This window comes from Xenia sp. Carnegie-2017, unplaced genomic scaffold (assembly GCF_021976095.1).
Source record: "Xenia sp. Carnegie-2017 unplaced genomic scaffold, XeniaSp_v1 HiC_scaffold_23, whole genome shotgun sequence".
Taxonomy (NCBI): Eukaryota; Metazoa; Cnidaria; class Anthozoa; order Malacalcyonacea; family Xeniidae; genus Xenia; species Xenia sp. Carnegie-2017.
The window spans coordinates 18,182,743-18,208,819 of NW_025813486.1; the positions used below are offsets into that span (position 1 = coordinate 18,182,743).

The 26,077-nt window shown below is 34.9% G+C and overlaps 2 protein-coding genes across 9 annotated transcripts; one reads left to right on the plus strand and one right to left on the minus strand.

Annotated features, from left to right (window-relative positions):
• Positions 1–66: 66 nt before the first annotated feature.
• LOC124449806 (activating transcription factor 7-interacting protein 1-like) lies at positions 67–16,771 on the plus strand. Of its 8 annotated transcripts, none has more exons than XM_047000705.1 (10): positions 67–129; positions 221–309; positions 7,069–7,144; positions 7,422–7,444; positions 9,119–9,567; positions 11,354–11,539; positions 12,209–12,256; positions 13,069–13,324; positions 14,830–15,191; positions 15,440–16,771. In XM_047000705.1, the coding sequence occupies exons 3-10, from the start codon at positions 7,104–7,106 to the stop codon at positions 16,082–16,084; spliced, it is 2,010 nt and encodes a 669-aa protein (XP_046856661.1). In that variant the 5' UTR covers positions 67–129; positions 221–309; positions 7,069–7,103; the 3' UTR covers positions 16,085–16,771. The 8 variants fall into 8 exon arrangements, 7 of the variants coding, with proteins under 7 accessions (XP_046856661.1, XP_046856664.1, XP_046856662.1 ...); XR_006949607.1 differs by having other exon boundaries at positions 68–309; positions 15,440–16,275; positions 16,312–16,771; XM_047000708.1 differs by adding an exon at positions 714–794 and having other exon boundaries at positions 68–309.
• Positions 16,772–17,101: 330 nt separating this feature from the next.
• LOC124449810 (target of rapamycin complex subunit lst8-like) lies at positions 17,102–25,974 on the minus strand. The gene is made up of 9 exons (XM_047000715.1): positions 25,727–25,974; positions 24,312–24,363; positions 23,859–23,908; positions 21,962–22,150; positions 20,958–21,032; positions 20,202–20,279; positions 19,101–19,228; positions 18,530–18,672; positions 17,102–17,432 (listed from the first exon to the last, which is right to left on the minus strand). The coding sequence occupies exons 1-9, from the start codon at positions 25,847–25,849 to the stop codon at positions 17,314–17,316; spliced, it is 957 nt and encodes a 318-aa protein (XP_046856671.1). The 5' UTR covers positions 25,850–25,974; the 3' UTR covers positions 17,102–17,313.
• Between the last annotated feature and the right edge of the window lie 103 nt (positions 25,975–26,077).

Here is a 26,077-nt window from a genome sequence, read left to right on the forward strand (position 1 = left end):
ATACTAACACGCTTGACGTGAGCTGTCAATCAAACCCACGTGGGTTTGTGTTTCTTTCATCCAGCACGTTTCCGTTGTCATTGTAAAATTAATGTAAAGCTTTGGTTCAACGATAGTGATGTCTCACAAGTAAGCTACGATTCTCGTATTGCTAATTGAAAACTCTCAGAAACTGTGTTTATCTATAAAGACCCTTCCATATATATACGTATACATTTAGCGTCCGACTTTCTGCAATTGATGGCGCTTTGAAAGTAAATATTCAGTAAGAATTATTCTCACTGCAAACCGCGTCTTCACAGTTGAATGGTAAGTATTTGTTGTAGTTTGTATAATTTGGAAATATCAATGTGTAATAACTGTTTGCATTGTGATACATAAAATTTATGTAAAGTTCTACCGAAAATATACCCATATTTTAATTGTCAAATCTTTGTACACGATTCTTTCATTTGATTTATAAATACAATTTCTTTGTTCATAAATCAAAAGAAAGCTACAACTGCCGATGAGGCATTGAAATTTAGCAAAATAGAATTGAAATGCGTAAGAAACATAAAATAACCGACGTTGAAGTATTCCCTAATCTATAAATAGATTATGTTGTTTTACTGCGCATGCGTTTGCTAAGTCCGCCATTTTACTTTATGACCGAGAAGGCGACGACAACAAGGGTAAGTTTTCTTAATAGTGGCTCGATTTCTTGTATTTAGAGGCGTTTCATCCCATCGCAGTAGTTTTTATCATACAATCTTCGCCTTATGTCAAGTATATGCAACAAAGTTACTTCTCAAGTGAGAAAATTTGATGATACGATAGTAAACAGAGTAGACTTTCCACGTGGAAGTTTAGCTATTTGTGTTAAACGTTTGATATTTCCTCATAGCGTGGTTCGGATTGAATGTACAAATCTAAATTATATTGCAGTTTGCACTGGCTACAAGTGCTTGTCCAACTATCGAAGCGTTTCATTGTATTTTGAATAATTAAACTCGTGTTATAATGCAATTTATATCAATCGCTCGTGTAGTTAAATCAGCAAAGGCAATTTCTCATTCTCGTCTAAAGAGCAAATTTTTCTCGCTTGTATATCGGCTTGTCTTTGCTAAAATGAGTAATATTCTAGTTTGCGAAATTCAATATGACAAATCTTAAATCTAAACGTGACAACGATTAAATAATCACCCAACTGATTCGCGCATATCAATATCATTGGTTATAGATGGCAAAATTCTCTTACACGTTTAATTTTAAGAAAAATTTTTTCCGCTAAGTGTCAGTAGACAGACATCTACTTTCCAGATATTTCTTTCGGGTGTTAAATTCATGTTAGGACATGTAAATTTCACACTCATCATTTGGTAGTTGTGTGTAGTTAAGGCTTTAAGATTGTTAAATGTTGCGGCTTTGTCTTTAATTACTTATAGGCCAGGATTGACATGATTGTAATTTCGCGAATCGGAGGAATGCGTTTTTTTAAAAGTTATTCCATTGATTACACGTGTCCGTGTCATCGATTTCACACGAAAATATTTTGTATGAAATCAATAAAGCAAGTTTTGAAACTTGTCCAAAGCGGGAGAACTTTTTTTTAGGATAACATCACAGAGTGAAAATGTTACCTATGAAGCGAACCCGCCACAGCCGATATTCTTCGCGTCTCAACATGAGACCATATAGAATGAGATACAATTATAAAAGGTTTTTCTCTCCCCATGACGTCTTATTTGCATCTTCTTGTGGTTAGCAATAATAAATTGATAATAGTTTAGCCCGAAGGCATTTTTACCTTTTATGTGCTCGGTGCTTGAGAACGATAAAAATTCAAACTCGAAGTGGCTAATCTTCTACAAAAGTATTTGAAGAACAGGCATCTTATAATGTTTGTATCATACTTTGAATTTTTTTTAATTTTTTATTTTCTCTAAAGTATTGCTATTACGGGACAAACATTTAAAGCTAACTGCTCCCAATTAACTGAAGATTTTATCCTCAGTATTCTCTCTTAAATATTCTTTCATGTTAATTGTTCAATGCTTGTACATCGTCCAGGTTTTAGTGAGGGTATTGAGAAGGACTGTTGGTGTTAGTATTGTATTGACTGACATTTTGACATCCTTAGGGGTAGTCATGCTCAAAGTCAAGTACGCGAACGGTCAAAATGTTCAAACAAGCAACGCGGCACTCCTTGATATAAATCATTCGATTTAGCAACAATGTTGTTACAACACAAACTGCTTTCGCTTTTAGTTCCTTTCCAAAAGGCAGAAAATGTGTAGTTCGTTATAAACGTGTGTCTTAACTGTCTTTTAAACTCGACTCGAACTTAACCACTCTGTTGGATGTAATTAAAAATGATGCATGATGTGCGAGCCTAATTTTATAATAAAAACAATTTATAATAAATCAGTTGGACTTTGTCTACGGGTGGAAAAGTACGTTGTTGTCATGCGAAATTGTTAAAAGTTTTAAAATACCGTGTGCTTTTAGTAGTAATGTCACTCCGTAATCTTCATTTTCTGCCATTTCATGAACAAATCCGATCACACAACTCTTGTCGTCCATGCAGTGAAACCTCGGCAGCAAAGAAACAATTATCATAACATATCATAGCATTATTAGCCACAAACCTTTTACAGTCTGGCCCATAGCGACGAGACAAGGAAAATTTCGACAGTAGATCCAATCGGCAAAATCTGCGAGTGTTTTCGCCTCTAGCAAGCATTGCAAAAGTTTTAAGTACTTGAACTATGTCCAGCCGACAATTTAAAAAAAGTGTAGTTAAAACAAATTCCGAAGAAACAAGACATTTTGAGATTACGAAATATGAATCAGAATGTAATTGTAATTTAATTTAATTGTTTGAGATTACGAAATATGAATCAGAATGTATTTGTAATCTAATTTAATTCTTTGAGATTACGAAATACGAATCAGAATGTAATTGTAATCTAATTTAATTGTAATTTCAAATGTCTTGTTTTTGTTTTTTACTGTATTTAAATACTTAAATGAATCACTTAATTAATCGTTTAATTAGAGTCGTTACGCGTCTCCTTCCCTACCGCTTAATCTATATCTGCGTTTCATTTATCAAATTATAAATGAAACCTCTTTGAGAATGAGAAAACAAAGTTTGCAATTTCAAAGCGTCGGAACAGCCGCAATCATAGTTTATGCTTTGCAGGTAGAATCATTGTTTGTACGAATCATTGAATCGTTGATAATCGTTTGATATTTTGTAAAAAATATATAGCAGTAAGGGCCTGTTCGTATGAGTCGAGCTGGCCCGCTTCGCCGCTAGCCCAGCAGTAGTGAGATCTCGCCTCTTTTAGTATTTGCTTACAATTTCAAATTTTGATTCATATAAGAAGCGGGCTGGCCCGTCTTGCCGGAAAGCGTCCCTGCCCGGCTCATATAAACAGGCCGTAGGAGCAAGAGTATCTAAAAGATTGTATTACAATTGTATAAATATGAAGTACGATTGTTTATTTTTGTTATTTTTTCATGCGCAGTGATATTCTTTGATTGCCTGCAATCTGATTGGATTATAATGGTAAGAATATGAAGTACGATTCTTTATTTTTGTTATTTATGCATGCGCAGTGATGTTCTTTGATTTCCTGCAATATGATTTGATTACAATTGTAAGATTATAAAGTACGATTCTTTATTTTTGTTATTTATGCATGCGCAGTGATATTGTTTGATTTCCTGCAATCTGATTGGATTACAATTGTAAGAATATGAACTACGATTCTTTAATTTTGGTATTTATGCATGCGCAGTGATATTCTTTGATTTCTTGCAATCTGATTGGATTACAATTGTAAGAATATGAAGTACGATTGTTTGTTCTTGATATTTATGCATGCGCAGTGATATTGTTTGATTTCCTGCAATCTGATTGGATTACAATTGTAAGAATATGAAGTACGATTGTTTATTCTTGATATTTATGCATGCGCAGTGATATTTTTGATTTCCTGCAATCTGATTGGATTACAATTGTAAGAATATGAAGTACGATTCTTTACTTTTGTTATTTATGCATGCGCAGTGATATTCTTTGATTTCCTGCAATCTGATTGGATTACAATTGTAAGAATATGAAGTACGATTCTTTATTTTTGTTATTTATGCATGCGCAGTGATATTCTTGATTTCCTGCAATGTGTTTGGATTACAATTGTAAGAATATGAAGTACGATTCTTTATTTTTGTTATTTATGCATGCGCAGTGATATTCTTGATTTCCTGCAATCTGATTGGATTACAATTGTAAGAATATGAAGTACGCTTCTTTATTTTTGTTATTTATGCATGCGCAGTGATATTCTTTGATTTCCTGCCATCGGATTGGATTACAATTGTAAGAATATGAAGTACGATTCTTTACTTTTGTTATTTATGCATGCGCAGTGATATTCTTTGATTTCCTGCAATCTGATTGGATTATAATTGTAAGAATATGAATTACGATTCTTTACTTTTGTTATTTATGCATGCGTGGTGATATTTTTTGATTTCCTGCAATCTGATTGGATTACAATTGTAAGAATATGAAGTACGATTCTTTAGTTTTGTTATTTATGCATGCGCAGTGATATTCTTTGATTTCCTGCAATCTGATTGGATTACAATTGTAGGAATATGAATTACGATTCTTTAATTTTGTTATTTATGCATGCGCAGTGATGTTCTTTGATTTCCTGCAATCTGATTGGATTACAATTGTAAGAATATGAATTACGATTCTTTAATTTTGTTATTTATGCATGCGCAGTGATATTCTTTGATTTCCTGCAATCTGATTGGATTACAATTGTAAGAATATGAATTACGATTCTTTACTTTTGTTATTTATGCATGCGGTGATATTTTTTGATTTCCTGCAATCTGATTGGATTACAATTGTAAGAATATGAAGTACGATTCTTTAGTTTTGTTATTTATGCATGCGCAGTGATATTCTTTGATTTCCTGCAATCTGATTGGATTACAATTGTAGGAATATGAATTACGATTCTTTAATTTTGTTATTTATGCATGCGCAGTGATGTTCTTTGATTTCCTGCAATCTGATTGGATTACAATTGTAAGAATATGAATTACGATTCTTTAATTTTGTTATTTATGCATGCGCAGTGATATTCTTTGATTTCCTGCAATCTGATTGGATTACAATTGTAAGAATATGAATTACGATTCTTTACTTTTGTTATTTATGCATGCGCGGTGATATTTTTTGATTTCCTGCAATCTGATTGGATTACAATTGTAAGAATATGAAGTACGATTGTTTATTCTTGATATTTATGCATGCGCAGTGATATTGTTTGATTTCCTGCAATCTGATTGGATTACAATTGTAAGAATATGAAGTACGATTCTTTACTTTTGTTATTTATGCATGCGGAGTGATATTCTTTGATTTCCTGCAATCTGATTGGATTACAATTGTAAGAATATGAATTACGGTTCTTTACTTTTGTTATTTTTGCATGCGCGGTGATATTTTTTGATTTCCTGCAATCTGATTGGATTACAATTGTAAGAATATGAAGTATGATTGTTTATTCTTGATATTTATGCATGCGCAGTGATATTGTTTGATTTCCTGCAATCTGATTGGATTACAATTGTAAGAATATGAAGTACGATTCTTTACTTTTGTTATTTATGCATGCGCAGTGATATTTTTGATTTCCTGCAATCTGATTGGATTACAATTGTAAGAATATGAAGTACGATTCTTTATTTTTGTTATTTATGCATGCGCAGTGATATTCTTGATTTCCTGCAATGTGTTTGGATTACAATTGTAAGAATATGAAGTATGCTTCTTTATTTTTGTTATTTATGCATGCGCAGTGATATTCTTTGATTTCCTGCCATCGGATTGGATTACAATTGTAAGAATATGAAGTACGATTCTTTACTTTTGTTATTTATGCATGCGCAGTGATATTCTTTGATTTCCTGCAATCTGATTGGATTATAATTGTTAGAATATGAATTACGATTCTTTACTTTTGTTATTTATGCATGCGTGGTGATATTTTTTGATTTCCTGCAATCTGATTGGATTACAATTGTAAGAATATGAAGTACGATTCTTTAGTTTTGTTATTTATGCATGCGCAGTGATATTCTTTGATTTCCTGCAATCTGATTGGATTACAATTGTAGGAATATGAATTACGATTCTTTAATTTTGTTATTTATGCATGCGCAGTGATGTTCTTTGATTTCCTGCAATCTGATTGGATTACAATTGTAAGAATATGAATTACGATTCTTTAATTTTGTTATTTATGCATGCGCAGTGATATTCTTTGATTTCCTGCAATCTGATTGTATTACAATTGTAAGAATATGAAGTACGATTCTTTATTTTTGTTATTTATACATGCGCAGTGATATTTTTTGATTTCCTGCAATCTGATTGTATTACAATTGTAAGAATATGAAGTACGATTCTTTACTTTTGTCATTTATGCATGCGCAGTGATATTTTTTGATTTCCTGCAATCTGATTGGCTGAATTAGTGGGCAGCTTTTTGTGATATCTTGATGGTGGTCCAAAAGTCTTATTTTTGTGCATTGTATTCGATTACAAAGTTCTATTTAAATTTTTAAAATAGATTTACGAACCTTGCAAATTGTGCTCGGAGAAAGCAAAATGTATTCTAGTCTCAACAAACCGCATCGGCCATTTTATTGCGCGAGTTTCTTTATGAAAATAAAAAAGTACGTATGTTATTTACAGTTTAGGTTGGTTCGTTCATAAAAATATTTTTGTGAAAGTATTTTTTCAATACGGACCTCCCAGCCGTTAAATAACATATATACATTTATTGCGTCACTAGGCTTTGCTTTAAAATCTTAAAAAATTCCATTTGTATTTTTCGGACCGTAAAACAGCTTTGGAACCACGACCACTCCCATTTTTTTTAGTAGATGAATCGTCAAAGTAAATTTAATATTTAAATGGTAATCTTTCAATGAACCAGGCTGTGTACATTATTAATGATATCTATATAACCAGGAGCTCGAATTTTGTAGTTGACATATGAGCAAATTAATATACTTGGAATTGAATGACGTTGAATATGGATGACCCGGTGCCATTAAAAAAAAGGTATAAGCTGATTGTTTTGTATTATAATACATTGTATTGTATTGTATTTTTGTTTTGTATTGGATTGAATTTGATTGGATTGGAGTGGATTATGTTATATTATATCTGTTTTATTATTATGCATTTTATGGTATCATACAAATAGCTTTGAAATGTTATTATGCAGGTTCTATTTTTTTGTAAACATGTTATATTTAAATAACATATTGTATTGTATAATGCGAATATTGCATTGAATGTCTTTCATAAGTTACGTTTTGTTTTTTCTTGCATTTAGGCGGACGGAGGGCGTTCATGACAGTAAGCATTCTAACAATTTTTTATTGTTTATTAGCCCAGCTGCCAATAAAATACTTTGTTAAGTGTCATTTGCATTTACTATATGTATAATTTTCATTCGATGTTGAGAAAATATAATGTTTTCATATCGGTAGAATAACATTTTGCTCAGCCAACGTGCAAATGGCGGATTGATTTTGTTGCTGCAATCTGAAATATGTTCAAGTAGAGAGTGTCTGAGGCCTTTACATTAGGAAAAATCGTTTTAGCAAAAAGTTGCCGACCAGAAAGTGCCACAGTTTTGGACAAGTGTGCTATATTCAAATTCAAATTCAAAATGTAATGTTTTATTTACTTTTGTAGAACAATAATTTCATCTAATTTAGTTTTTATAATTAAAGTGTTGTATGTCAAATAGACTTCAAATAGTAATAAAGTGTAATTCAATTTTCTGTAATATAAATTTGAACGGACAAATTTCAGGTCGGCCAGAGATTTTGTAGTTATTTAACCGTAAGTTAACCAGATATTATAACAGAAATAGACTTACTGATGTTTGGGTATGAGGGAAGAAGCAGAATTGTACAACGAGCTGTGATCTAAGGAAACGTTTGATGACTGTGCGACTCAGTGATTTAAATAGCGTGGACGCTTAATTGATTTTAAGATGAATTTTCCATCATTATTTTAACTTTCAGTGGAATAAAATAAAAAGAAACGAGTCATTTAAAATTGCAGTTCAGTGGATGAAGATCCTACAGTGGCACACCTACCCTATTGTATCCACCCGTCACACACCTAATACCCTGACACAAACTCTTTCGTAAACCTATCTTAAATGAAGACCAAAGATTATGTTTGCGAAAAAGACAAGAGAAAGTTGTGTTTTGAAAGAACACCAAATAATGTGTTTTCCAAAAGGACAAGAACGGATTATTTTTGAGAAAGAAAAAAAAGAGAGAAGAAAGTTCTGGTTGCGAAAGAAGACCAAAGATTATGTTTGGAGAAAGATAAAAGGTTATGTTTGAGAAAGAAGGTCAAACGTTATGTCCAGTAAAAAAGACGAAAGAAGGTTCTGTTTGGGACAGAAGACAAGGTGTTATGGTTTAAGAAAAATAACGAAAAAAGGTTATTTTGGGGAAAGGAAACAAAGGATTATGTTTATGAAAAAGACAAAAGAAGATTGGGTTTTGAAAAGAAGACCAAATTTTTGTATAAGAAAAAAGACGAAAGAAGGTTCTATTTGGGACAGAAGACAAAATGTTATGTTTAATAAAAAAGAGGAAGAAAATCGTGTTTTGGAAAGAAGGCAAAAAGTTCTGCTTATTAAAAAAGACAAAAGACGGTTATGTTCAGGAAAGAAGACCAGAAGTTATTGTTTGGAGAAAATGACAAAACAAAGAAAGATGAATGAAGAGTGTGTTTGACAAAAAAAGATGAATGAAGAGTGTGTTTGGCAAAAAAAGATGAATGAAGAGTGTATCTAGCAAAACAAGAAACTATGTTTTAGAAAAAAGGTTCACGCCGATCATGTCTGTTTCGTTCATCGATAATTTGGGGAGGGGTGGCTAATATTGACATAATGCATATTATAAGCCAAAAAAAACAATTGATTTTAAAGGAGCTTGCATAATTAACATAATTAATGAAGACGTCAAAAGTAAAATATTTTTTCATTTATATTATTTACATTAGAAAAATCATCTAATGGCGGGGTTACAAAGGAGAAGTCTCGATCTGCGAGTGAAATTGTCGCGGTTTCTCTAAAGCTGGATAAATTACAAAAACTTAAGCAACGGATTGCAACGAGTTGTAAAGAAAAAAATCAAAACCCAAAACCTGACGATGAGTTTGTCATCTCATCCGTGGGTTCTTCCCCTTCCTCGTCACCACGCTCTAATTACTTGGCCGCGCTATCTAAGTCCGTCGACCCCTTCGAGCTTCATGCTCGCCTTGCGTCACTAGCACAGCAAGACGAAAGTTTAAAATCGTCGGAAGAAGATGCGAGCATTAATGTAGTGAAAATGCACGATGGTAAAACACCCATAAATAAGAGTTCCGGCCATGAAACGGCCGATGCAGAAGTGCAGAAGAAAAAAGATGTCTCTACTTCTGGTTCTATATCAAAAGAAGAGCTTTATGCTGTAAGTACAAGTTCGTTTTTCGTTCAGTAAAACGAAAATTTTGTATAAGAAAACTCTATTTGTGAGTGTAGTTTTCTATTTTATTTTGAGAGTGTAGTTTTCTACTCTATTTTGAGAGTGTAGTGTTCTACTCTATTTTGAGAGTGTAGTTTTCTATTCTATTTTGAGAGTGTAGTTTTCTATTTTATTTTGAGAATGTAGTTTTCTACTCTATTTTGGGAGTGTAGTTTTCTACTCGATTTTGAGAGTGTAGTTTTCTACTCTATTTTGAGAGTGTAGTTTTCTATTCTATTTTGAAATTGTAGTTTTCTACTCTATTTTGAAAGTGTAGTTTTCCCTATTTTGAGAGTGTAGTTTTCTACTCTATTTTGAAAGTGTTGTTTTCTATTCTATTTTGAGAGTGTAGTTTTCTACTCTATTTTGAGAGTGTAGTTTTCTATTCTATTTTGAGAGTGTAGTTTTCTACTCTATTTTGAAAGTGTAGTTTTCTACTCTATTTTGAAAGTGTTGTTTTCTATTCTATTTTGAGAGTGTAGTTTTCTACTCTATTTTGAAAGTGTAGTTTTCTATTGTATTTTGAGAGTGTAGTTTTCTATTCTATTTTGTGAGTGTAGTTTTCTATTCTATTTTGAGAGTGTAGTTTTCCACTCTATTTTGAAAGTGTAGTTTTCTATTCTATTTTGAGAGTGTAGTTTTCTACTCTATTTTGAAAGTGTAGTTTTCTTTTCTATTTTGAGAGTGTAGTTTTCTACTCTATTTTGAGAGTGTAGTTTTCTACTCTATTTTGAGAGTGTAGTTTTCTATTCTATTTTGAGAGTGTAGTTTTCTACTCTATTTTGAGAGTGTAGTTTTCTATTCTATTTTGAGAGTGTAGTTTTCTACTCTATTTTGAAAGTGTAGTTTTCTATTCTATTTTGAGAGTGTAGTTTTCTACTCTATTTTGAGAGTGTAGTTTTCTATTCTATTTTGAGTGTAGTTTTCTCTCTATTTTGAAAGTGTAGTTTTCTATTCTATTTTTTGAGAGTGTAGTTTTCTACTCTATTTTGAAAGTGTAGTTTTCTATTCTATTTTGATGTAGTTTTCTACTCTATTTTGAGAGTGTAGTTTTCTATTCTATTTTGAGAGTGTAGTTTTCTATTCTATTTTGAGAGTGTAGTTTTCTACTCTAATTTAAGAGTGTAGTTTTCTACTCTAATTTAAGAGTGTAGTTTTCTACTCTATTTTGAGAGAGTAGTTTTCTATTCTAATTTAAGAGTGTATTTTTCTACCCTGTTTTGAGAGTGTAGTTTTCTGCTCTAATTTAAGAGTGTAGTTTTCTACTCTACTTTGAGAGTGTAGTTTTCTACTCTCTTTTGAAAGTGTAGTTTTCTATTCTATTTTGAGAGTGCAATTTTCTACTCTATTTTGAAAGTGTAGTTTTCTATTCTATTTTGAGAGTGTAGTTTTCTACTCTATTTTGAGAGTGTAGTTTTCTATTCTATTTTGAGAGTGTAGTTTTCTATTCTATTTTGAGAGTGTAGTTTTCTACTCTAATTTAAGAGTGTAGTTTTCTATTCTATTTTGAGAGTGTAGTTTTCTACTCTAATTTAAGAGTGTAGTTTTCTACTCTATTTTGAGAGAGTAGTTTTCTATTCTAATTTAAGAGTGTATTTTTCTATTCTGTTTTGAGAGTGTAGTTTTCTACTCTAATTTGGGAGTGTAGTTTTCTATTCTATTCTGAGAGCTTGAAGAATCTCCGTGTGTTGTACTTACCATGGAAATCATTTTGATTTTAATTTTGATGTAGGTTTTGCAAAAATTAGTGAATGAAAAGTGTAAAAAGATAGAAGAAAAGTACGTCGAAAAGATTATACCGGATTTGGAGAGAAAAATATCGGCTTTAGAAGTTGAAAACAAACGCCTGTCTGAGCACTCGAATCAACTACAAGAAAAATTGAGTAAGGTGGAATACGAGCAAAAGAAGCCTTCAGAGGTTAGTTATTAGAAATTCTTTGTCGATTTATTCACGAATTTGTGTTCACGCAATTAGGAATATATTGTCGGTTCACTTTGATGTGCAAGTTAATGCTATATATGTAATTAGATTATAGGAATTTCTTTATTTTTGTTTGTCTAAAGCAGCAATTGACTGGCTTACATTATGATAATCAAAAAAGATTCGATGGAGTAGGTCCATTGTATATTCAATATTCTGTGATTTGCGTTGCGAAGAGTTTTAATGCTCATAAAATAAACACAATAAAACGCGTTGCGCTGATTGGTCTATAGCTGTGTTCGCATTTGACTCTGCAAAATACATCTGAGCTCAACCAATCACATCGATCAATCAATGTAAGAGAATTTGCAAATCAATCACGAGTTCAAACGTTTGTTTTAAATTCGTCTTTTTTGCATTATTTTTATTTGAATATCACCTTAAAGAGAGCAATTGCCATGGTGAATGGATTGAAACCAAATAAAACCACAAAACCCAAGATAAAATCGAGAAAAAACTAACAAGACAAAAGCAAGAAAAAAATCAAAATAAAACAGTTTTTTGTCTCGGTTTTATCTTGAGTTTCGTATGTGAATTTAGGTATAATTTGCCCTATACACTCTGTTTTAATGTGTAGATTATACAATGCTTTATTTTTAAAAACAGACTGCTCGAATCGATGTTGCTGTTCAAGCTGGTTTCCCTTTGCCACCGGTTAGCATTAAAACTTTTATAAGTTTTCACGATATGAGCAAGATATGTATGATATGGAATGCTATTTTTGTGAATATTTTACTAAACCCCGACCCCCCTGCTTCTCAGACATTTTTATTGTGGGGAGGAGGGAGCCCCTGTTTTTTACCACCGGGGACACTAAATGGGTGTGGTTAAGTGGGTCCATTGAACTAAATATATAACTAGAATACTACCATTGGATAAACATGCCTGTACTTGCATGAAACAGAATTTTGCCGCCTCAGGCATCTCTAGATACTCCATTGAACTAAATACATAACTGGAATGCTACCTTTATATAAACATGAATGTTCTTGCATGAAGCAAAATTTTGCACCCACACACACTAGTCTGGTTTCAAATTCCGCATTTTAGCTTGTCGTCGTGAAGTAACTTTCTTTTCGCCGTGTGTGAAAAGATTGGGACTCGTCAAAATGCAAGCTTTAAATTTTTGCGGAAGTAGCCATCCAGTTATATTCAGTTCAATAGGTAGATCCTAGGCTCTAAACCTAAAGAGGGACCCTGGTCCCAATAAGATCTCTTATCCTAAAATTAAGATTTTATTAATTTTTAATTTCTGAAGTACTTCTATAATGTCTGTTCTCTATGCTTGTTCATTTAACTCTTTTACATTGCTTAGAATTCCTTCAAACCTTGCAGTCGCATATTCAAATCCTTTGAGGTACTACATGCCATGCAAATGTAGATATTAAATTCCAAAGCCTCTCCCGAGAAAAGGACCCGTAAATTTAACATTCGAAAAATTGTTACAGTTCAACCTCGTTTTTTAGTCATTAACTTCAGTTTCACACACGATCCACGTGACGTCTCCTCAGGTCGGGAAATCAGCATTACTTGTTTCTGAAGCAGATGTGTCCAATAAGCAGCCAGCAATGACTGTGCTCCAGACTTTCTCGCCAGTTATCTCAGCTCCTCCGCCATACCTAGCACGATCACCTACAGGGAAGACGAATCCATCGCGATATTTGTCGAGTGGAAGTTATGTTCTTACAACGGCTGCTGGTGAACCCCGTCTGTACAGTGATGGTAAGCTTAAAACCAAGTGAATTGTTGTAAAAACCTCATGAATTTGACTGATTGGCAGGGGGGGTAGATTTTTAAGCTAATTGATGTTATTTTCGTAATCGGCTCTACGATGATGGTAAGTTTATATCCTTGTAAACTGTTGTAAAAACATCATGATTGAGTCGGGGGCAGTGGCGTAGCTAGAGGTCGTGCTGGTCGTGCTCAGCACGACCAAACATTTTTCAAACTAATGTTTTTCAACCTATTGTTTTTAATGTTAACAGATACTAGCGAAATCAAAATCTATTTCTGATGCTTCATTTGCATTTTGAAACATGTACTTCATATTACTTAAACTATATTATGTTTCTGCCCGACATCTGCCTAATCATTGCCTAAAAGCACGTGGAACGGCATTCGCCCGTTTTTGGTCGTGCTCTACTCAGGCCGACACGACCAACTTATATATTCCTAAGCGCTGATTGGCTAGAAAACCTCACAGTCTGTTAAAATGGGTATAGTCAGCCTTAGTTTTGTCGTGCTTTGATCAGACGAGAACGACCAAACATAAATTACTAATAATATATAAGGCTGCATTGAGTCGTACGCATGCTCATTCGCCGAATATTTTCCTTTGGTCGTGCCCAACGTTATTCGCACGAGTACTTCAAATATTGTCGAATTATTCATCGTTTTACTGTGTTATTGAATTTATTTTTGTGTGTGAACATAAAAATTAGTAAAGGACAGTCAAACGTCGCGTCTGAAGCTCGAAGAGTCAAAGATATTGTTTCTGAGCTTTTACGAAGGATTGTCAGTTCACACAACGCTATACAGTAAAAATATTTTGTTTGTATGCCACGACCAACACCTACGCTCACACTGAAAACGAGAGATAAGGGGTTCCGACAGTCTTGGTGCGAAAGGAAAGATTGGTTGTGCACTTGTGTGGAGAAACAGCGGTTATTTTGTTTTCTTTTTTACTGTTTCCTTCAAAGTCCACTACATTGACTCAAATTAATTATATTAACATGCATTATTTACTGGGCGATTGCCAAAAGCATGAAATATCAAAGTCGCAAAACTTATGTTGCCACCAACGGTACAGGAACTACATGTTTGTTCTCGCTATAGCACGACCAGTTGTTTTTGTCTAGCTACGCCACTGCGGGGGTGGGTTAATTCGAAGTCAGAAGAAATTGCGTGCTTAGTACACCTGCATGGGGATCCTTTTGGCTGTACAAACAGTGTTGGTAAAGTAAAATTTTGGTGAAATGTGACAAAAACCTAGTGAATACTTACCTATGAACGGCGTAATACAAGAAACTGTGCGTTCAGGTAGTGATATACACTGTCTTACACCGACGTAATCCTATTACAGTTAACTGGAACTGGTGTGAGCCTGTGCGAAGCAGCGAAGCATAGTCACTCTTGACCTGAAGTGGTCTGGGACCTGGTTTTAAACTTCAGGTAATTTTTTGATATACACATGTGTCTGTGCTGATGAAACTTCTCGTATGTTTTAGCTCCGTATAAACAAGTCAGCCGTCAAAATACCGGAATACAAAGAACTCAGACTCCAACAATTCAACCCACTGCCACTGTACGTCCGCAACCGCAGAACCTCCAAGCATCCCCAAGTACCCTTGTAGCACACAGAGGACCTCCACCGTTGCCTTTATCATCCAATAGAATCACGTTCAATTCTCAAGGACCCATGGTCCATACGCAAGCACAACCCCATGGCCGATATATTGTGAATCAAGTTACTGGGGATCTACGAGGGTTACCGCCCCATAGGGTGCCTCAAATGCGAGAAGTAAGGTCCACTAGCCCTTACTACCCCCCACCTAGCTACTCAGTAGCAAATGCCAGATTGCGTACTCAGGTAAAAACTGCTCTTGTTTGAGGCAAACAAACACCGTAAAGGAGATCGAGTGCTCGATAATTGCGCTTTCTAAGTGTAACACAAGCTTTGTTTGTTGAAGAATTTACTGTCGTTCGTGTTCTACTACCTCGCATGCCATATTTCAAATAACTAGCAACATGGCTATAACACTGTTCTTTAATAATTATTGTGATTGGTTGAAGACATAACAAAAAGGTTTAAAAAGCTTATTTCTTACCTTACTGCAGGTGAACAGCCGTCCAGTCACAATTGCTAACACATCACATGTTGGTGGTTCTCGTCCTAATTTGATTCATTCTGGTTCACTTACTGCTGGCCATATTCCAGTGAACCCCCCACCTTTGGTCAGAGCTCAAACTCATATGTACTCACGTGCCCCTGTAAACAATGCACAGCGTTATGCGCTTCGACAGAGACCTCCTTACCATCCTGTGCCCGATACCAGACCCCAAACGCGCCACACAACACCCTTTTCTCATCCCTCAGCTCCCACATCTCATCCCCAAGCTTCGCTTAATGTTAGACCAAATGGCCAGCCTCCGCCTAAGCCGACCGTTTCCATATCCGGAGCGGCGAATGGTATTGTATTGTCTTGGGATATGTTTGTACCACAGGAGTGCGCCCCCATTGATTCGTACCAGCTGTACGCTTGCCAGGATCACAACCAAGGTAACAGCTCGAAAATCACATGGAAAAAACTGGGTATAGTTAAAGCTCTGCCTTTACCAATGGCGTGCACCCTCACTCAGTTCGTATCTGGTTGTACGTACTACTTTTCCGTGCGCGCAATTGACGTTCACGGGAGGAGCGGCGAATACAGCACGCCTCGCGCGATCACTTTGCCACGTGAAAACGAAAAGGAGCAAACGTGAAGATGCCATGAGATGTAGAAATTTCGTTCTGCATTTGATCAGTCGTGATTGGATTTCGTCGAAGACATCATCATACCAAAATTGCAAAGGTCTGGGGAAGACTTTCATACAGCTGCATTGAATCTTAATGTGCAGCATTTTCACCTAAAAATGAAGAATTTTATGAAAATACATTGAGTATGATTGCACAATTATTGCACAAAAGTACACCCATTCTGATTGTACAGAGTTTTCTCCTAAGATAGAAAAACTCTTCAAAGTACACTCACTCTGATTGTACTGCGTTTTCGCTAAAGGTGAAAGGATTTCTTAAAAGGAATTTTTTGAGGAATTTTTGATAGCACACTGAACCAGAATGCACTTGATTTTCACCTAAGATTGATTAATTTTTTCAAAGTACATTGAATGTTATTGCGCAGAAAATTTGCCAAAGATAAAAAAAATTTTCTGTAAAGATATTTTTTTTACTCGCACTTAGAATAGTACATAGAAATGTACCACCTATGCCTGTATATGCGTTTAGCTATGTTCAAAGGTCGTTCTTTCATTATAGCTGATATAATTGCTTCGTAATTTATATTATAAAATAAACACAAAAAAACGCGTGGGCTGATTGGTCTATAGCTGTGTTTACATTAGTCAGTGCAAAACGGATCTGTGATTAAATCAATCAAATCGATCCATCAATCAAAGAGAATTTGCAAATCAATCATAAATGTATTTCAGAGGAAACTTAAAACGTTTGTTTTAATTTTGTGCGGTTGGCAAACCGTGGCATAATTGTTATATCATAAAAGAAATAAAAGATGTTTTTCGTATTTGCACTGGCTTATGCAAACCTCGTGCAAGTGGAATCTGCTCTCGAGTTCTCCTATTGGTCTCCTCTTTGTGCGTGAGCGTGTGCAAACACAAAAACATCTTTTATTTCTTAAATGGGTTTTAGAATATTTAAGATTGCAAATCAACAGAGGTCTCTTGTCCAAATTTTTGTTGTGTACTGAACAAGCTCTCGGAACCTTAATGGTCAGTTTATTTTATTTCGTATTTCATTTGACTCTAACAATCAATGCTTTTTTATAAACATCTATTCATTTTCTTGACAGATTCTTCACATAGCGACGTCAATTATGAAACACAAGGTTTGTTTAAATGGGACATTCAGTATGAACAGTTCGAGAGTTGTGGTACGTCTTTGTATAATATCTTGTACAAGTACATTCTGCGCATGCTCAGTCGATGCGTACGTCTTTGAAAGCGAGTGACACGAGCGCTTTCTGATGTCCTTTGTATTTACGAACGACCTCTTCTTGTTCCAAAGACCACAAGCGTCCAATTGCGTCAGACGAAACTGCAAATAAAAAAGGAAAAATTCTTAGCTATAAGCACTAAGAAAAGATGATAAATCACGCTTACGAAAGCAACATAACGATTATCAAATTCATCTCATGTGATTTTAGAATTTCACTGCGCCGGAAAAATTCAAGTTATGTTGAAAAACAAAGAATCGCGCTGGAAAAATTCCAAAAATTTTCATTCAGCAAGTACTGGACAAAATGAACATCTGCTTACGTAGGTTGAAATATTAAAGCTTCGGCAGTAGGTTTCCAAATCTGAAAACCTATGGAAATTTCATAGTTAAAGAAAATTGTTCATTTCAATGTGAAGAAAACATTTTTCTTTTAATTATTCTTTTGATCATTTTGCGGCATGCAGGGCACAAGGTTTTGGTGTGATAAAGAATCAAATACTGATAAAAAATTAATCGAACATCACTAAAACCTGATGACTATTGCGTCATCACCCCTGGAGTTTTAGTCGGAGGCAGAACTCCGGTTCCGTTGTACAGCCCTTAAAGAATATGTGTCAACCATGATGCATTGCGCGTTAATCACTGAGTGGCGGCCATTTTGTGGGTCAAAAAAATGGCGGATTTTGTTATTGTAGTCCATGCAACTTGAGCAAACGATAATAATTAATGTAAAATAGAGTTTTTGATCAATGTTTTTTTACTAACTTTTCAGATAAACTGGACGACGTTGTGACGACATTGAGTTCATTGTGCCGCAAGCTCAAAAAGTAACGATGCAAACATAAACAAAAGCGCACAATGCATCTTGGTTATCATACAATTCTTTGAAATTAATGCACATGACGTCACCTCATTAGACATTGGCTTCTAGCAACCATCTGCATTGGTATATTTTTTCTCGTAGTAAGCATCGTGTTTCCTAGAGCTAATTCACTGAACTATGTGCAACTGTATGGCTACCTCCCGCCAAATGTTAAGCCAGCAATGCAACTAGTGCCAATCTTTCCACGCACGGCCAAAAGTTAAGCTTAAATGCGGAGACTTTGCCTCAAGATCACGCAAGTATAGGCATGTTTACCTAGAGGTAGCCATCCAGTTATACATTGAGTTCAATAAACCAAATTCGTTTGGCGTACCTGTAACAAGGTATTGTGAATCATCAGAAAAATCACAGTCCCAAACCCAACGTTGCTCGTCGTCCTTGAGCGTCGATTTTAATGTAAAATCACTCGTACGCCATATCTTTATGCTCTGATCAGCAGAGGTGGTCGCTAACAAGCTGGCAAAAAAATTACTTCAATTTGAATTTGAAAATATAGCGACTCATGAAACATTAAACGAAGCGTTCTGAGTGGAAGAGATGAGTAATCCAATCAACAACATGTGTGAACAAGAAAAGTATTGTTAAATTATTTTGATTAAGGATTTGACTCGGGTACTAAAATCGACGACTGATAAAAACCTAAAAGCTACGTATTTCATGTAAGGAATATAAGCTTCTAAAGTGAATGGTTTGAAGTGAATGGTTTGAATGGTGAGTATCGTTCGATGTTTGTTGATGTAGCTCGTCCAGGTCAGTAGAATCCAGAGAGGTATTGTTGGTGTCGATGTCGACTGACGTTTCGACAACCTCAGCGGTGGTCATAAGATTGTCAAAACGTCAGTCAACAGTTACACCAACAGTCCTTCTTAGAGTCATAAACCTACCACGAATCTGGACTGAATAAGCATTTCAAACCAGCTTTCTCGTGGGCTTTCACGAGTTTTGATCGCGGTCTCAAGACAGTTGGCTCCGTTGTTGTACCAGACGATAAACTCCACACGTAACAGTTTCCCTAGGTATGGGCACGAAAAATTTTAACAAGTAAATTCACATACCAATAATCTGCGTAACATTTTGATTTTACAGGAAAGTTTGAAACACGAAATTTAACACACAAATTTGTGTGTGATTAAAAAGATGTAGAAAACACAGAGCACGTAGTAAATTTCACATAAAAATTTGTGTGTGGTTAAAAAGATGTAGAAAACACAGAGCACGTAGTAAATTTCACACACAAATTTGTGTGCGGTTAAAAAGATGTAGAAAATACAGAGCACGTAGTAAATTTCACACACAAATTTGTGTGTGGTTAAAAAGATGTAGAAAACACAGAGCACGTAGTAAATTTCACACACAAATTTGTGTGTGGTTAAAAAGATGTAGAAAACACAGAGCACGTAGTAAATTTCACATACAAATTTGTGTGTGGTTAAAAAGATGCAGAAAACACAGAGCACGTAGTAAATTTCACGTACAAATTGGTGTGTGGTTAAAAAGATGTATAAAACACAGAGCACGTAGTAAATTTCACATACAAATTTGTGTGGTTAAAAAGATGTAGAAAACACAGAGCACGTAGTAAATTTCACATACAAGTTGTGTGCGGTTAAAAAGATGTAGAAAACACAGAGCACGTAGTAAATTTCACATACAAATTTGTGTGTGGTTAAAAAGATGTATAAAACACAGAGCACGTAGTAAATTTCACATACAAATTTGTGTGTGGTTAAAAAGATGTAGAAAACACAGAGCACGTAGTAAATTTCACATACAAGTTGTGTGCGGTTAAAAAGATGTAGAAAACACAGAGCACGTAGTAAATTTCACATACAAGTTTGTGTGTGGTTAAAAAGATGTATAAAACACAGAGCACGTAGTAAGTTTCACATACAAATTTGCGTGCTTTAACAAAGGTAAGGTGTAGAAAACACAATTACTACAATACGCACAAAAAGTGGCTTGTCCAACTTAATTTATATTTTCACCTGGTTGTTAATGGCTGCCATGTATGTTGCATCCTCGTTGATACTCAAAGATAACACAGCGGCTTCTGCTTCAGGTATCTTAATGGACAGGTTAGAAACTTGATAAAAATCACACAATGTGAGAAAAACTATGTTTAAAACCATTTTATGTTATAAGTGAAACAGTGTGAAAGTAAGTATGTGTGAAACAGTATGAAAGTATGTGTAAAACTGTGTGAAAGTATGTGTAAAACAGTATGAGTAAGTGCAGTGAACATTATGAGTATGTAAAACTTGTGAAAGTATGTGAAACAGTTTGAAAAAACAGTGTGATGAAATAAGAAATTATGTGAAACAATTATATAAGAGTATGCAAAACAGTGTGAAAGTAAATATTACAAAACTAAAGTAAAAACATGTGAGAAATAATGTGAAAAGTGAAAGTATTAAAAAATTATGTAAAAATAAACAGTGTAAGAAGTAAAATTGTGAAAGTAAGTATGTAAACAGTATGAAAGTATAAAAACAGTATGTAAATATGTACAAAACTATGTAAAGATAAAACTGTGTGAAAGTAAGTATGTGTGAAACAGTATGAAAGTATGTGCAAAACAGTGTGAAAGTAAATATGTGCAAAACAGTGTGAAAGTAAATATGTGTAAAACAGTGTGAAAGTAAATATGTGTAAAACTGTGTGAAAGTATGTAAAAAAACTATCTATAAATATGATGTCATTTTTCTTTTCAGTAATGTCAGTAAAATTAAGTACATTCTTACAAGCTTCTCACTGCGATCAGTTCTCAAATCCCACACATGTATCGCACCGCTGTCGTCACCGACGATCAGTTCACTCTGTGAATATGACAAAAATAATAAAAATGTCTCCTTAGGCGGTGGTAGAGGGGAAGGCAATGGTTTTTTACAGGTAAAATCTCAAATTGTTCTCTATTAAGATAAACCATGATATGAACATCAAAATATATCACTATAATTTGAGCAAACACCCTTAATTTAGCCGAACGGTAAAGTTTGTTACGATCACTTGTAAACTACACCTTTGCATCATTCAACAACGTGTTTCGTCACCGACCACAGCGAGCCCGTAACACTAAGGGCTGTTTTCCACTCATCGCTGCGAGCTTGCGAGTCTGTTTGCGCGATCAAAAAATTTTGTTCAATTAATTTAACTATGCTGCAAGTCATGGTAAGCTCGCTGCGAGTAACTCGCAGGCACTCGCAGCGAGCTTGCGAGTACGTCTTGCGATGAGTGGAAAAGAGCTTAAGCCAGGTTAGAGCATTTCCCTGAATAGCAATTTTCGGCTGCTTCACAATTCATGTAAAATACCAAAGGCTACGATTTGAAGCAGATATACAAAAGTAAACATACAAAAGTTAAATTAGTAATGCAATGTTTTATTTAAAAAAAGTTTTGATGAAAATGTAACAATCTTTGTAATACGCTTTGTCATTATCCAACGGACAACACTATCCTGGCTTAAGGATATTCTTATCAGCTGAACCATTAAAGTTTAAATTTAGCTTAATGATGGTCTATTCTAGTATTTTTAACCGCTAAAGTTTTGTGCTTCTTAGCGTTGTGGCTTTTCCTAAGGAAATAGTTATAATTTAATATAATAGTCACGCTACATTGTTGTGATTTGTGACATTTGATGCAATTTTTTATTCCTTCAAAATTATTGGGAGCACGAGGCCTCCCCGCATCTCCCTGGTGCTCGCACATGCGCATTGAACACTACTGGAATAGCGTTGGTGCATTATACTTGATTTGGATGTAGGACGACACAGTTGACGGCAGACTTCGCTTGATAAACTCGTTGACATTGCAGATTTCTTGAACGAAGGTCCCAAATCCTTGCAGAACAATCTTCACCACCGGTAAACATCCATTTTCCGTCTTCTTGAAAACCAACGGACGTCGTGTTCTTCGAAATTCCATCGTAGTTCAAAATCTAAAATGGCAATCGAGCGATTGGGTGTCGTTGATGTTTGCTGGAGGTTGGTGGCGCTAAGCCTCGACAACGATTTAGTCCATTATATCAAAAATCTTTGTTAAGAGAAAATTCTATGATTTCAAATGAACATTCAACAAAATAAAATGTCGATTCAAAGATAACGAATCGGGAAGAAAATACAACCACATTTTCAATGCGATTGAAAAGTCATCCCAGTGCACAGCGAGATCTAGCAAGATGCAGGTTCGTGCAATCAACCCTAGGCTTCGCACGCAACCAGCCCCAGGCTACTGAACTAGGTATAACTGGAATGCTACTTCCTGTCAAAATTTGATTTACCAACAATTTAACTAGTCCCAATCTTTCCACGCACTGCCCTAAGAAAGTTCATTTACGAAGATGAACTACAAAGTGTCTGTTGGCAAAATTTGACTTTATGCAAGTACAGGCATTATTACATAAAGATATCTTTCAAGTTGCGTAGGGTGCCCCCCCCCCTTTCAAGAAACTGTAACCCGCACATATAATTATGTATGCGTGAAAATGAAATCTGCACAAGATGATTTAGTGAGCAAAAGCTGTTAACTTCAGCCTGGTCAATTTTGTTACACGTTAGTCTGTCCATGTTCGTTACAACTTATGGAAAATGCCCTCAAGAAACTGGAACCCGCACATATAATTACGTATGCGTGAAAATGAAATCTGCACAAGATGATTTAGTGAGCAAAAGCTGTTAACTTCAGCCTGGTCAATTTTGTCACACGTTAGTCTTTCCATGTTCGTTACAACTTATGTAAAATGTTGTGTATGACAGTACTTTTAACTTGTTTTGCTTTAATACAGTACAAAACCTAGTAAATCCGGAGGCAGAACTGACAAGTTTATTAAACTGTTGTGAATGTTAATTTCATTATTGTGCATAATAATTACAGCAAATACATAATTATTTATGTGGGTTCCGTTTTTCGTGACACGCTGTATAATTAGTTCGATGCCCGGGGGGGGGCTTCGTGCAAAATCATTGGTGTAGGAAGATCGGAAGATAGTTAGGGAGGGGGGGTTCATATTCATAATAAACGCATGAGATGCAGTGTTAAGTTCCTTTGAAATCCATTGTTCCCAACGGATTATACCATATGAGCCTTCAACTAATTATCGATCTTCCTACGCCCATAACCATCCAGGCATTTTTATAAAAATATAACATTCCAGATATATAGTTAGTTCAACGCCCCGGGCTTCGTGTAACCGTCCTCGGACTCTTCATAGAGACGTGCGCTGTATGAAATTATTGCTGTTTAAAAAAGTGGTTGAAATAAATTATCTTCGATGGACGACCACGAAAATGACCTGGAATCATAAAACTGAACTGCATGATGGAGACAGGGAAAGCCAGAAGTTTTGTTATGAGGATATCGTCAAACGCACTCGTTGGTGAGTTTAAAATTCGCACGCAAGCACGCTGGTATTTTGTTGAGTATATATTCTTCGAAACATACACTCAATTCAAACGCAACCAGCGTAAGTTTTTTGTTATCAACATTAATAAAATTATTGGAATAGTTAATGAGAAGTTACAGTTTGTGTTGAGTTTCCTTAATTATTTGGAAGTGATTAAGAATTTTGTACAATAACATTCATTAAGTGAAAAAAGTCTGAAATATAAGAATAAAGAAAAAGTATAATTGGTCAGTAAAATACTTACTGGATTAATATTACTGGTTTTAATGTCGTACATCTTTATGTGTTGGTAACCTAAAAAGCATGAAATAATCAGAAATATTTTCACTACCACTAAGGATGTTGAAATGTCAATCAATAATAATGCTGACATTCTTTCTCTGGACTATAGTAACTGGGACGATTAACATCTATAACAATATAAACAATACTCCGGAGGAGGGGGGGGGTTTAATTATTTAGTTTGGTAACACATTGTGTTCTCATGTACTTCATAAACACAACAAAACCATGTAGACAGTGACAATACTTTTTTCTAGGGGGTTGTGGTGAAGATAAAAGTGTCCCTGACATATTACACTTACATATATTTTTTATGGTAGAATAAAGACTACAGTCATGAAAATATTAACATTGGCATGATTGCCCTCCTTCCCCCTTGCCAGATGCACTGCATGTAGTTTTGATAAAACTGTACCTGCAGCTGCCAAATGACGTCTATCTGGTGTGATGGCCATGTCATTGATCTGGTACATTAATGTTAAAGTTTTTCATATAAGACAGTTTAAGTTCCAGACATTTTGGTATAAGCAGAGCAACTCAAGTTGGTTGTAATGTAATTTACATCATTTACTTCATGTAATGCTGTTTAAAATACCTTTAGTGTACATGCAGTGACATGCACTGCATGAAGTTTTCATCAGGCTGTATAAATTTTAGGACATTATCACTATTTGTTTCTTGAGAAAGCCAATGCTTTCACAGAGAGTGACAGAGAAATATGTGCGGAAGTAAATGACCAGACAGGCTGCCAAAGGCATTGTGTTGAAGAATGACATATTTGTCCACAAAATTAAAGCAAATGATTGGAACAGAAGAGCTGAGAAGTCACTTCAGAACTTTTGAAAATGAAAGGTGAGTTATTCCATATTATTATTGCATCCGTATTCACATGATATAAATCATGGACGGATTTGCTAGGTGGGTGCCATGCTCCAAACATCAGATTTCACCCACCTAAATAAATTGCTCACCTCTGCAAAATCATTTTAACCCCTCTCCCCCAAACTTTTTAGCAAAACAATTTCGTAGTATGGTTAAACCGAGTTTTTTAAAGCTAAATTTCAACTTTCTACACATCCTTCAACAGCTGCACTATCAGACCTCCTTAAATTCTAGACTGTTAACCTAAAACTAAAACTTTTAGCACCCCCCCTGTAAAATAAAATCTGTCCATGATATAAATCAACATTTGAACATTTACAAAACAACATTGCTTGCACATGTCGGTTGATGCCTAGAATAACTTTGATGATGTATTGCTTCAGGATTAGACAACAAATACGGGCATATGACTGAAGTGCTAGAGAATTTGTTCAATTGGTGCACATAATAGCTCTTAGATATACATGCATAAACTGCTATTGTCAATTACCTGTCAATTACCAGAAAGTATGTTGTTAAATTGTTCTTATGGGGATCTTTACAATACACAGTGTAATTATCACTGTATTGCAGAACTACAAATTTTATCGTCCAACGGTGTGCACAAAGCGATGGATTATCTCAAATTTGTCACTAACCTTGAACATTTTAAACATGTTTTGTTAATTACTGGATGAGAAAAACACTCCGAATAAAACCAGCTTTATCGTACTGTGCACGACAGTCCAACATTGAGTAGAACATGCCTTAATTCTCACAAAAAAAACAAATATTACAGATGTCCTAAGCCCTAAGGTATGGAAAACGGAAAATTTCCGATGTGCAAGACATTTATCCAGACTGGATTCATTTGAATCAACCGTACAATTTTATGCACGATGTACGTGCTCGATTCAAATGAAATTAACCTTTTCGAGGTGCATATTATTTACATATTCAAAAGGATATGGAGTCGGAATGTGGAACAGTTCGATGACTCACTCCATTGTGCGCTTGCCAAAATCTTATGGAATGGTCGTAACCAGCTGTAGCAAGTATCACTTTTTCGTTGCCATACTCTTCATTGCCCATCGTTGTTCATAGCAAAAATATTCATTCATATAATGGTTCAACTTTAACTGTAAACACAGTCATTCGTCGCTTATGATCTTTTCCGAAAAGGACAATGAATTACTTCATGTAGGGAAGTTGTAACGATATGAACAACATTTCAACCAGGCGCAACATAAGTTTTACCCTCGCCAGTCGTCATGTAGGGCCGTCACAAGAGTGTTACTTGATTTCTTTTGAAAGCAATTC

What these genes read in the sequence shown, in the direction of transcription:
- LOC124449806 (XM_047000705.1), top strand. Translation starts at nt 7,104, where the DNA reads ATGACGTTGAATATGGATGACCCGGTGCCATTAAAAAAAAG. An exon ending in AGCAAAAGAAGCCTTCAGAG is followed by an intron (nt 11,540 to 12,208) that starts GTTAGTTATTAG and finishes TTTTAAAAACAG; the next exon opens with ACTGCTCGAATCGATGTTGC. An exon ending in ATGCCAGATTGCGTACTCAG is followed by an intron (nt 15,192 to 15,439) that starts GTAAAAACTGCT and finishes ACCTTACTGCAG; the next exon opens with GTGAACAGCCGTCCAGTCAC.
- LOC124449810 (XM_047000715.1), bottom strand. Translation starts at nt 25,849, where the DNA reads ATGGGCAATGAAGAGTATGGCAACGAAAAAGTGATACTTGCTACAGCT. An exon ending in AAACCAGTAATATTAATCCA is followed by an intron (nt 22,151 to 23,858) that starts GTAAGTATTTTA and finishes TTGCCATTTTAG; the next exon opens with ATTTTGAACTACGATGGAAT. An exon ending in TGGCAGCCATTAACAACCAG is followed by an intron (nt 19,229 to 20,201) that starts GTGAAAATATAA and finishes GCCCATACCTAG; the next exon opens with GGAAACTGTTACGTGTGGAG.